This window comes from Chenopodium album, chromosome 5, assembly GCF_948465745.1.
Source record: "Chenopodium album chromosome 5, dcCheAlbu1.1, whole genome shotgun sequence".
In the NCBI taxonomy this organism is placed as follows: Eukaryota; Viridiplantae; Streptophyta; class Magnoliopsida; order Caryophyllales; family Amaranthaceae; genus Chenopodium; species Chenopodium album.
This window is the reverse complement of record NC_137838.1, coordinates 17,656,590-17,670,097: the sequence shown is the minus strand read 5'-3', so window position 1 is coordinate 17,670,097 and position 13,508 is coordinate 17,656,590. Positions and strand designations below refer to the sequence as shown.

The window sequence follows — 13,508 nt, the reverse complement described above, 5'->3', positions numbered from 1 at the left end:
AGCTTTCCTATTCGTTTCCCCCTAGCTTCTTTCTCATCACTTTTGGGCTTTCAACTTTTTTTTTTTTTTTTTTGGATTTTTACTTCATAATTTTTTTTTAAATTAATATAAAAAGTAGAGAAAAGTACAAAAAACAAAATGTCAAATAAAAATTATTAGCACTAAAATTAAGCGCGTGTATCATACGCATATCCTCCGACGAGAAAATAGGGGTAAATGTCGCAATTTGTTGACTTATATACCAATATGTCGCCACATGTTAATTTTTATACCAATATGTCGCCGACAATAACTTTTATACCAATCTGTCATAAGGGTGTTAACTTTTATACCAATATGGTCAATTGGCCGTTGTTGTTGTTGTTGTTGTGATCGTTATCGTGATCGTTATTATTATTATTATTATTATTATTATTATTATTATTATTAAGTGCATATATCATTGATTTAGGTGAGTGAAAACATAAATAAATGTGTACCATATTTAACATATGTTAATAGTAGAAAGATAAAAGACAAGAGTTTACTTATATTTATTTCACAAACATTTAAAAATAAAATTATTTAATGAGTAATAATAATTTTACTTATAAATATGTCTTAATCATATATTTTTAACCCACAAAATAATAATGATATATAAAGTACTACTTGAAACAAACTCTTTTTTTTTTTTTAATTCTTAAATTATATGGAAAGATTTGAAAAATATTTCAACTCAATGAACTAACAATTAATACCCACATAAAATGTTTCTACACATTGTGATTCTAATATCAAATGTTTATAAAAAGATTTTGTTATTATTATTATTTATTTTTTTTGAAAGAATTGTTATAATTATTAGAAATTATTAATTAATAATATTATTAAATATTAATTCTTAATAGTTTGAATTATTAATAATTAATATTATTAATTATTATTATGATTAATAAATAATTATTAAAATTATTTTTAATATTAATAATTATTATACATATTCAAAATAATAAGTTATTATCATCAATATAATATTAATTATTATTATTGAATATTAATTATTATTTGAAAATATAGCAGAGCAGAGGAAAACAAATTTTTTTTAGCAAAGCAAAGTAGATCTAAAGAATGGGGCCGTGGTGGAAAAAATAAAGTATGGAGTATTGGTGTTTTTTTTTTTTTTTTTTTTTTTTTTTTTGTGTGTGTGTGTGTGTGTGTGTGAGAAAATTACAGTGGATGTGCTTCTCTCGATCCTGAACCTCAACTCAATGTCCAATCCTCTCATCTTTTCCCTTAACACCTCCTCCATGTCTGCCTTTCTCAAACCCTAATCCCCCTTCTCTCTCCTCCGCAACTCATCTCATCTCATCTTCAATCATCATCGGCTTAACCTATTTCCATTCGATTTCTTTGTAAGTTCTTCCTCGTAAATCTTTTAATTATTGTTTTATTTTGTGATTTAATTTTTCTGGGTATTCTATAATTTTGTAATTAGGTTTTTGAATTTCAATTTTTGTACAGAAAATATCGAAATTTTGGTGTGAAATGCTACACTGTGGAATGTTTTAGAATTGGTGGCAATGGCGGCTGATCAACGGAAAAGACGATTGAGTTCTACTAATACTGCGTTTGGTTATGGGGTTCAGGAACAGTATAATAGGGCAAAAAAGAGGGATTTGAGATCGCCTAAATATGATTTTAATTTTAACACTCATGTATCCCTTAAATGGGATGATAATGGGAAGAGGGTTGTTGCCAAAGAGGATCAAATTGGGATTTCTTGGAGGCATTTGAGCCCTTTTAATCCTTCTGCGCCTTGTAGTAATACTAAGTTGGCCGATGTCGTCGTCGTTCCGAAGGATGTGTTTGAGTTGAATGATTTGGCTGAAGTTCTATCTTATGAGGTGATTGTTGTTACTAATTGTTAAAAGTTTTGTCTTTTCGGGCTGTTTGTTTAGGCAGATTGGGATTACTAGGATCTGTAAGGGAAATTTCCTTTTCAGATTAGTAATGATTGTTATTTTATAGATAGTTTCGGGTCATAAAAGGTTGTTCTTTGTGGTTTTCGGTGTGTGTTGATTATGTTGTCGAAATTGCAGGTTTGGCAATCTGTTTTAACAGAAAAAGAGAGAAATGTCCTTATGCAATTCCTTCCTCCCGGAGTTGAAGCTGATAAAGTTGTGCAATCTTTGCTTTCCGGTGACAACTTCTGTTTTGGGAACCCTTTAAAAAAATGGTGAGATTATGGTTGTTGCTTGCTTGCTTGCTTGTTGTTGTTGTTCTTGCCTTGCACAATTAGCTATCATTGATCACCTTGTGTAACTTGTTGGAGCCTATTTGAGTTCATCTTTTAGGACATTGAAAGATAAATTTAGATGAATGTGCTAGGAAAGAAATTCAGATTGAAAAGAGGGTTGTTTGGTTAATCAATAGGGAAAGGAAGGGAATTGATAGAGAGAAATTGAAAGGAAAGAAACAAAGCTCCAAAGTTCTTGATTTGTTTGGGCACATACAAACATTTTCCAACCCGTGTCTTCTTCTACCTTGAAACTTCTCACCATTGCATCTCCTCCTTGAGCACACCGCATGCCATTGACCATGACCATGTCCCAAGCTTCCCAAACATCACAGGAACAATTTAGCTGGCATGAGGATATTCCAAGAACCTTGAGCTCCAACCGACAAATACAAGCATAATGTCGGATTTGTAGATCCAAAACCTCAAAGTTGCTCGCCTTTGTTACGGCCAAGTTTTCATATTTTCTATTTTGGTGGCGGTTGGTTGTGGTCATGAGCAAGGTGGTGACTTGATGAGTTTTGGAGCTAATAGATACAATATTTTTGAGCTGTGAGAGAGGTAGGAACTGGTAGAGGTTGGTGGCGGTGGTGGTCTTGGTGTGATGAGATTGAGGTGGGGGCAGCTAAGTTGGCAGTGGCAAGCCGACGGTGGTGAGCTGCGATGTTGTGCAGACATAATCAAGTTTTAAGTAATCCAAGTCACAAAGGGGGGCAGGAATTCCTGAAATGGGCAAAATTATAAGGGGAAAGGAAAATTGAACAAAAGACTCAGCTTATAAAAAGGCGTGCTTAGGTGCTGGGCGATTAGGGTAGAGTGCCTTTTTTGCTCTAGGCGAGGCGCATTCAAAGAGACGCACTTAAGGCGCACATAGGCAAAATTTCTTTAATTGTTTTATATTGTACGCCTTATGACGATTCATGTTAGTCGACCCCAAATCATTTTGAGACTAAGGCTTTATTGTTGTTGAGGCGCTGCAGGACCTTCATCGCCTCATTGCGCCTTGAGCCTTTTTATACATTGAAAAGACTAACCAGACTAACTAGGCTTCCACTAAAAGTAATTGCTTTTGTGTTTCAATCTATAACAAGTGAGCTCTTTATGTGAGGTTTTTCAGGAATAGGTTGCCTTTCATTGTCGGACTATTTCTGTTTGAAATAGTTTACATGCGGTCTTCAGTGGACTGCTTTTTCTGATTGTCTTGGCTTCATGGGTCAAAACTATGTAGGACTTTCCTAAGCCCTTATGTGACTTTCATATTGGGGTGTTGCTATTGTTGAGTTTTTTTTTTTGTTATTATTGTTAATACTTCACATTATTATTTGGCTATAGAGGAATTTATGCAATTTAATTTATGCAGGGGTACCTCACTTTGCTCTGGTGATCTTCACCCTGATACAATTCTTCAACATGAGAAGTCCTTTAAGACTAATAAAAAAGCATATTATTCCGAGCTGCAACAATATCATGACAAGTATTTCCCTAATATACTTTCTTGTTTTCTTTCTCTTCAAAAGTTTTGCATGTTAGTGATTGTGATTTATAGATTGTTTTCCAATTTATGGCAGCATGATAAGGAATTTGCAACACATGAAGCAGAGATGTGCAAGCTCAAAGGATCCTGAAGCTGAAATTCAACAGATAATCTCTAGGTTGGTTGTTCTATCTGTTTGGGCTATCTATTACAAAGCAGTCTTGACTCTCCTGTAGCCCAAAAATAATGTATTCTAAGAGGTTTTACTGGTTTCAATTTTGATTTGGGAGATCTGATTGCTAATTACCCTTATTTTTTCCATTAATAATGTGAAGATAGTTACTTTCTAGGGGTTACCGTAAGCTATTTTACTTAGACATTGTGTTTCGTGGTGGATCTTTGACACTTTAACATGGATATGGATGCCAGACATTTCATTTTGGTCCAAAATCTTGGATAAATTTCATAAAATAATGAATTTCGATTCTTGGACTTGTATCTATGTTTGACATTAGTATAGGAGCCTGAATAAATAGGTGGTAAGGCTGTGCTATGATCATGTGTTGCCCATATCTTTTATGATTGTGAGCCATTTGACTATTCTAGAGATATTAGGTTGAAAGTTTGGTGTTTTTGGGGTTTATAATTGATATTTCACTCTGTATTGTTCTCTTATCATATGACCGACCCTAAGGGGATTATATTTGAATCCCTCTTTGGATCCTTTATTCATTGCTGATATGTCTAGTCTCTAATGGGCTGGATGGGTGATGGATTATGCATTCTTTTGCCTAGGTTACATAATGCTCATGTGCCCTGCCTTCGTTTAGTATCTTTTTTTTTTTTAAATAATATTTGAGTTAACAGAACAGGGTTTATTATACAGTGATCTATTGGTCTAGGTGCTTGATAAGTTTACAATGAATTAGTAGGTTAGACTGTTAGATACAACATATATTCAGAGGAAGATTATTTAGTATATCATTGATGGTGTTCAAGGACATTTTCCTAGGGTGTGAAATGGATCTAGTTTACCCAAGATAATGGCTTATGATGGAAGTATTCTCTTAGGTATCCCTTGTGACTAGGGCCATTATACATGATGCTTTAAATTCCATGAAACATTAGCTGCCATAGCATCATTTGTTTCTCTTTTCTTGAAATATATTGTCTATTGTGCTTGAGTGGGCTGAGACTGGGTTTGTCCAGCTAAGTTTGGATGTTTTTTTAGTCAAAAGTTTGCTGATTTGGTTGGAAATTGAGCAAAAAGTTATATTGGAGCTGCGTGATGTTTGATGTTTTGTTTAGAGCTCAGCTGTCTGCTAATTTGATATGGAGTAGATTGGGTTTTGTTGATATTTTCATCCTTTTCCAGTTTCATACTGCCTGAATTGTTGGATATATAGTCACAGTTTGTTGAAATTCTGTGGAGACAACCGGTCATTCTTGTGCATCATCCTTTGTTATAACTGCCCTGGAATCTTGTGGGATGTGATCCTATGAGGTGAAAGTTGTGTCAATAAATCATGGAGAATGAGTTAATGTGGTAAAATAGATGTATTTGTTTAGAGATCTGTAGTCAAGGGCCTGGAACCATTCTTGATATTTCGAAACTATGGAAAGAGTCAATGTGGCGAGTGATTTCTGTTATCAGTGGTTAAATTGGCTAATTTGGTTCATGAATTTTGATTTGTGAGTTTTTTTTTTTAAATCCCGTGATTTTTTTTTTCCTGAATGTTTTTTATGCATTTATACTTCTCTGTGGCTCTTAGATACTAGCTTGTTGTATGTGCTAAAGTTGTGCAATCTGCTTATTTGTTGCGATTGAATATTGAAATTTTTCTTAGAAGTTGTGTTATCATACTATGTTCTGCTATGAGTTCTTGTTAGGAACTTGTTTTAAAATGTGCGATTAATACATATGCACAAATTAACTTGACAGGCTTTTGCGAGTTATCATTTGATGTGCTATATTGTATCCAAGCTGACTTGTCTAAATTTTATCTGAAATTTAAAGATTATGATAATGATAACTGTTAATATTATCATTGTTTGATGTTATTATTGATTTTGTAATTAGTGCTTGATGAAAACACTGCTAAGTACCACCACTACTGTTACTACTCACAAATATATTAGCAAAGAAAATTAGTATAAAAATATGTTTATTGGATTTGTTAAAAGTATCAGACTTGAATGTGGTGTTTGACATGGATATGTCTAGCTTTTTACGGGAAGGATTTGAGCAACATAACTTGTACCAGTAGTTTTAGCATATCTTATTATGTTAGTGCAAAATGTTTTTACTACTACTACCTCCTATTCTCTGCTGATAAAGAAAGGAGGGAGTGGTGAGTGAGTCCCTTTTTTATTTTCACATTTTGGTCAGGATAGAGTTTTTTCATGTGAGTTAGAGCAAAAGTAGGAAATCAATGTGGAGAAATGGATCATAGGAAGATCAATGGAGAGCAGAGAGAGTAAAAATGATCAATCGAATGTATCAGCTTACATACATCATATCTTATTGATCGTCAAATTTCTATTGCTCTAAATCCATAACAATTACAATAGTAATCTTTATTGTAACAGTAATGAAACAGTAACAATGTAATGACCCCCCCCCCCCCCCCCCCCCCCCCCCCCCCCCACAAAAAAAAAAAATGGAAAAAAAAAGCAGCAACAATGGGATCAATGTTGATACATGAACCTGTGGTTTTTGTAAGGCAATCTGATATGAACTTTGATGTTATCTCATCTCATCTGATCTGATCTATATTTATTTGGTTTGCTCTGAAAAAAGTATCAAGGACTTGAAATAAGCTGAACTGAACAAACTGTTATCCCTCCTTGGACAATACAGAACCATATGTGCAGCTTATGAAGAATAAGAATCATCTTATGTGAATTAATGAACTCATTTTATTTCTCCTAGACTCCTATTATGTTGCTGGTTGGTCTGAGTATATGTATTTTTGTTTCCTGAACAGACCACGAAGGTATGAGCAGGGCATTCTGTCTGATGTGAACGGACACAAATTTCACAAAGCTGATGAGAACGTTGCTGCTATGTCTGAATCTCGGTCTTCAATTGCAGATGAGAAAATATATTATAGTGACAATCAAAAGTTGTCTGTCATTAGAGATGCTGAAATGCAGAAGAGGTAAGCTTATAGTTCTGCTTTATCATCAGTTTGCTTCCCATTATCTTCTGTACTGAATTAGACTATAGTTAATGTCATGCTTCTTGCTATTTGCTTTCATTTTTGACCTTATATATAATTAAGAATCATTTTTCAACACTGAACCACAACACTTCAAACCCCCATACCTCAATTCTCATGCACTGTTTTTTTTTTTTCATAACTTACAAATAAGGAAAATAACTCCTGCAACTCCAAAATTCCAAATAATTAACTTAAAAAAAAAAAAAAACCATAACTTCCTTTCAAAAAGAAAAAAAAAAAAAATCTATAACTTCCACTTATACTACCTTTTTTCCTAAACATACATATATCCCATGCATTAGCATTGGTGTATTCTAGTTTTTATATGTTTAACAGCTGTTCAATGCTTTCTTTTTTATATTCTCCCAACTATCTTTTAACTTATAATTAACTTTAATCTCTAAGTACCCTTTCACATCTAAAGAGTCACCCCTTGACAGTCTGTTATGTGTATGCTTCTACATAAGTTTTCAATTTTTATCTTTACAAATTCCATGAAGTCCTGGTATACCTAAAGTAATATCTCGAGTCTTGACAAAGACTCTCATTCCAAGCCTATGCATAATATATCAGTCAAGGGTGATTTGGTTAGCTGAATAAGGTCCCTGATTGCCCACTTGGAGTTTTATATTCTATTACAATTGAATTATTATTATTATTATTTTTTTTTTTTCCCACTCATCTGTGTAAGAAGCTCATCATTGACTCATTAAGCATCTTTGCAATATAAGATGCTGGCACTATAAAACTAGAGTTAGAGGGGTGCAATGTGAAAGATATCTTTTCCAAAAATACTCATACTATACTATATATGAACCATTTCTTCAACTCTTGATTTAAATAGGGAGACCTGAATGTGGAAATTTGTAGTTCTAAATTCTGTTAGGGGTAAACAATATGCATGGGGGATAGTGGTTGTTGATCATGCTGGTGGGATTGGTTGAGGCTAGTGCATGACAGTTATATTAGTTAATTATGAAAGTATGCACTATGCAGTAAGCCAGAAGGTAGTGAAGAGCAATAAGTAGAGCTATACCATACCCCCCTCTGTTCTGTATAGCTTGTGTGGTTTAGCAGTCTATAGGCCCCACACTTTAAATTCAATAAAAATACGAGAATCTAACTTGATTCAGCGTGTTTATCTGGAGAAATCCACTCATTACATAGTTGAAATTCACAAATATTGAAGGGCATAGCTTTAAAAGGAGAACAAACTATTTGGAACTATGTTAAAACTTAAAAGGGTTTATTAGTGAATGGTTGGATCGACTTAGAAAAATGCTTTGGGTATGTGAAAACCTTGAGAAATTCGTGAGGCTCATATAATCTCCATTATACTTCATTCCCTTAATACCGCAACAACGGGTGTAGGCACGATTTTTAAGATGATGAGAGAGAGAGAGAAAACTATTATAAACCCATGTGATGAGGAGAGAGGTAGAGAAAAAACATATGCACATAAGGAAATGTTGCAATTTTTGTGAAATATCCTAAAATAGTATTTGTTGCTTTATTAAGGGAATGGAGGAAGTATAAGCCGGAGGGGGGGGGGGGGGGCGGTGGTGTTCCCTAAAATTACTTGAATATCCTCATTTAATTTTCATTGAACACTATAGGGTTAGTGCATTTTAGATAATTAATGATCTCATAAATTATTGTTTAAAAATTAAATTAGGAGAAAAAAAATCATTGACCTAAATTTGTCAATCAATCAACGTTTAAATATTGATCTATCATCTTAGTAAATAATAATACTAGCTATGAGTTATCATTTAAGTAAATAATAATTTTGCTTATTTTGGATAAAGGGTTCCAATGGCTTTGCATATTTTCTTTTAGTCTCTGTTGGGGTCAGTTCATTTCTTTTTAAAAATATTTACAGATGCTGAAATGTTCCTGTTGCAATTTTTTTATCTACCCTTGCATCATTACACCAAATTTCGCATGTTCTACATTGCAGACATGTTTGAAGCATTTCTAATCCTGTGAAGTTGTGATGAAATTTATTTGTATGTTTTAGGCCCCGTTCACTTCACCTTATTTTTGCTCAACTGAAATTATTTTTACTAAAATGAAATTATTTTTACTGAAATTAGTTTTGCTGAAGTCAAAGTATTTTTACTAAACTAAAATTAATTCTACTAAATTGAAATTATTTTTGCTGAACTAAAATTATTTTTACTGATTTTCCGTTATATTTCTTCTTTAAAGTTGCTGATTTTTACTGAACAAAAATTATTTTTATTGAATTGAACTTATTTTTGCTAAACTGAACTTATTTTCACTGAACTGAACTTATTTTTAGCGATTATTATTTTTTTAAGGTGAAGTGAACTAAGTCAGATCTTGTTGGATTTTGTCAGGGAGATGGGCTGTTTTTTGTTTTGCATGTAAGACATTGAGTGAAAGTGGGTTGACATGTTCTCTCCCCTCTTCCTTCTTTATTGTCTTCGCCTTGTTTATGTCCATGCTCATGCACCTGTCACATTGTCAATGATCTCATCAATAGTTTACTTCTTTTTGATGTTGAGGAATTACAATTAGATTGCTTGTATTACAGGATGCGCAATCAGGACCTTATGAAGGACAAACATGAGAAGATGATGGTGCCTCTTAATGTTTTGTCAAAACCTAAGAAAGCAGAAAAATCGCAAAAGCCCAATTTGATCCCCAATGATGGTGCCAAATATATGTCTTATGTGAAGGTAAAACTCTGTCATTTCTGCAAATTTCATATGTTATGTTAGATTGTGACTTCATTGTTCTGCTGAACAGGTCTCTTTTATATTTATTTTCTGCCTTATATGGTAAAACATTGCATGCTGTGAGCGTTGGTAACTGTTAAGGCATTTATATAACAGGCTTATGTGATGAACAACATGATCAGGAAACTTCTACAAAGGTTAACAACCTGTACATCTTGTGAGCTATAGCCTATAGACTATGTGCTAATAACATGTAAACTCAAATAGCAAATGGCTAGGGGAAAAGTCAAATATTTATTTACTATTGTTTGTGAATTTACAAGAGAATTCTACTTACTATTTGATCCTTCGTAGCATCCATTACAATTGACCCTTTTCTTCATCTTACTTATTTCTCTTTTCTCTACTGAACTGTTGAGTCGTGCTTCATATCTTAACAAGTTCTCTCTTCTCTTTGGATAGAATTTGTTCCTCGATGCTTAGTTTTCTTGTTGTTGTTCAAGTCAGGTGTAGGTGTTACCCTTTTGCAACTGCTGTATGATCGTAGCATCATATTCATCTAGGCTCTTAAGATATGTACATGTATTTTATTATCAGGGGGTTGAACAACTGTCATTGTTTGTCTTTCAGATTAGCAAGAAGCAGCATGAACTTGTTAAGAGTATGAGGCAGTCTGGTGCGAGTATTCAATCCAAGGCTCTTAACCGTTTGCTGGGTGGCCTTGATAGTTCCAATGTAAAACCATATGAGATGTTTGTGGAAGAAGAGCAGAAACGAATCCATGAGTACTGGTATGTTGCTGTATTATCTGTCCTACTCTGCTGCTTTATTGTAAAATCAAACCAAATTCTGACAATCTTTCCTATCTAGGTTAAATCTGGCAAATAAAGATCTTCCAACTGCTTTACAAAGCTGGAGAAATAGGCAACTAGAGAAGCGTAAAATCATGGATTCTTTATGGCTAGAAATGAAAGAGAAGCTGGGAGTACAATCTAAGGTTCGTTTCCATTATTTTGCATCTTTATTTGGGGTTTACTTTGGTCTACTCTCCACTGTTTGCTCCTGATTGTTATATTTGTGGTTTTTGGCTTTCACATCTTTTTAACATCTGGCCCATGTATTATCGAATCAGGATGAGAATTTGGTTAATCCTTATGATGAGGATCCTGCTCAAGATGAGGATGGGAAAACTTTTCAAGAGACTTCAGAGGACCACCAACATGATGAGTCTGCGACTCAGGATTCTATGTCAGATGATAACAATGAGGCCTCTAATCCATGCTCTATAAAGAATGGGTCTCCATTGCATAATCCTCCTTCAAATGTCAACGAAGAGTTTGATCCATCCTCTTCCATGGACACTCAATCGTCGCAGAATCCTCCTCTAAACTTTAAAGAAGAGATTGATCCTTCCTCTTCTTTGGAGACTCAATCATTGCGGAAGCCCCCTCTAGATGTTAAAGAAGAGATTGATCCATCTTCTGCGGAGACTAAATCAATGCAGAATCCTCCTATAAATGTTAATGAACAGTGTGATCCATCTGCTTCCATGGAGGCTCAATCATTGCAGAATCCTCCTCTAAATGTCAATAAACAGTTTGATCCATCCGTCTCTATGGAGGATAAACCTTTGCAGCAGCATCCTTCAAATGTCAACGAGGACCTTGATCCATCCTGCATGAAGAATCAATCTTTGCTGAATCCCACTTTAAAAGCCAATGAGTGTTTTGGTCCGTCTTCAGTAGAGAATAAATCATCATTGGAGGATTCTCCTTTAAACAACAATGCGGACTATACTCCTATGGATTTGAATGCAGAAAATAATCCTGTTACTTCTGGAACAAATGACACGCGCTCCATACCTGACCAGCATGTTGCTCAGCCATCTGAAGCACCTTTCACCATATCACACCTTGACACTCATAACAATTCTGCTACTGGTTCAAATCCTGGGGAAATCCCTGGCTCATCACTCAAGAATATGTGGTCTTCAATCGGATTGCCTGAATCTTATCATGCTCATCCAACTACTTTACATGCTAGTTCTGGTGGACTCACTACTTTGCATGCTAGTTCTGGTGGACTCACTACTTTGCATGCTAGTTCTGGTGGACTCACTACTTTGCATGCTAGTTCTGGTGGACTCTGTCTTAGGCATCCAGAAGTAGTTGCAGGACAGACAGCCCATTTGATTGATCTGGAGTCTGCATTGCCTGAAGATGACACAACAAAGGACCTCTTGAACAGGCATACAAGTCATATGCCTTTCTTCAATCCTTATCAAAATAGGGATAGAAATGAGCTCCTGCATTCTCTAATTAAGCGTGAGAATTTTCATGAGGAGCAAAAAAAGACTGTCTCTGAGTTTCGTCCAACTAATATTGTCATGGAGCCTGCTGTTCAGTTCCCGAGCCATATGCATTTGCCGCCACCATTTGCATTGGATCATCATAGACAGAAAGCACAGAGTGAGCTATATATGCATGAGAACATTCAAAATAGCATTTACTCGGACAACAGTAGGTATGCTATCCCAGCGCCAGAAAATTTTTCATCCCTGAATGTGAGAGACTGGAATAATCCCCGTCTTTCAAATCCAATTCAGCCTCCACCATTGAGTTCTGGTGAATTGTTAAATCATAATTGGTTTCCTACCGAAAACAGAGCTCATGGTGGTTGGTCCACGTCGGATGCTGCTGTTTTTCCAACCCTCCCTACCCCAAGTCTTGGAAGTGTTAGCAGTAGCGACCAGAGCCTCTATAGTGTACTCTCACAGTGCAATATGCGTTCACGGGGTCCATACAACCCTGTGAACTCTACTGAACAAATGATCCCACCGACGAATTACGGACAAGAACTGGCTGGTGTAATACCCATGACAAGCAATACTTTGCCTCAAACAATATCTCCATTTAACTACTTGAGTGGTGGTGAAGCGTCCACTACCTTGAAGAATCCCAGCATGGGGTGGATGAGCTTGGGGAATCAACCTTCATCGTTACATGATCCTTCTGGAAAGCCATTCGTGAAATCTTGGAATCAATGAGCAGTCTCTATGGACTCTGTTGAGGATAGCAACTGAGCCTCCATGAAACTGAAGTATGGAGGAGATGCATAAGTGGAGTTTTGGCCAAATCATGAGGAGAGATAGGATGATAGGCCCGCTGTACATACCTATACAACAGCTGAGACCCACACCATGTATATATAGCTAGTTGTTAGTAGTAGGAATGGGAACATCTAATTCATCCAAGGAAAATATGTTACAACAGGCAATTTCTTGTATTTTTATCCTGATTTTTATCTGTGGGAAATCTGAGTTCCTCATCTTTTTTATGGTTAGAGGTCTGTTCCGGCGTTGAGAGGTATTTTCGAGCCTAGATTTTGTGTACGAAGGTGGATATTGCTCTCCATGCATTTGTTGATCAATTCTGAAGTCTAAATTATGGCTTTTTAGTCACCAAAATAAATTTCTAGCCTCTGCAGCTGAGGTCCGTGATATGGTTTCCTGTCGTTTGTGCCTATTTTTTTTTATTACATACTACCGAGTACTAAATTACCGAAGTACTAAATTAAAGGAGCTAGATAATTTTTTTTTTTTTAGGAAAGATAACTTCTTAATTTAAGAACTGTATACCTTGGTTTTTTTTTTTTTTTGAACAAATATACCAAGGCGTCTTGGATTATTCCGTATAAAGTCTGTAGTCCGTAATGTTTAATAAAACATAATTCTAATCCATTAGGGTATGCTCAGTTTAGCTCCTAATTTTCTTTTCTCATAAAATATTTATTTCAGCTCAGCTTCAATCAATTCAGCTCAATTCAGA

The 13,508-nt window shown here is 35.1% G+C and overlaps 1 protein-coding gene across 1 annotated transcript; it reads left to right on the top strand.

The window, feature by feature from the left end:
• The first annotated feature begins 1,210 nt into the window (after positions 1-1,210).
• On the top strand, positions 1,211-13,180 carry LOC145631994 (uncharacterized). The gene is made up of 10 exons (XM_081684239.1): positions 1,211-1,394; positions 1,504-1,886; positions 2,082-2,218; positions 3,639-3,752; positions 3,847-3,930; positions 6,740-6,913; positions 9,537-9,681; positions 10,312-10,472; positions 10,552-10,678; positions 10,814-13,180. Exons 2-10 carry the CDS (start codon positions 1,563-1,565, stop codon positions 12,725-12,727), a joined length of 3,180 nt encoding a protein of 1,059 aa, XP_081540365.1. The 5' UTR covers positions 1,211-1,394; positions 1,504-1,562; the 3' UTR covers positions 12,728-13,180.
• The last annotated feature ends 328 nt before the right edge of the window (positions 13,181-13,508 follow it).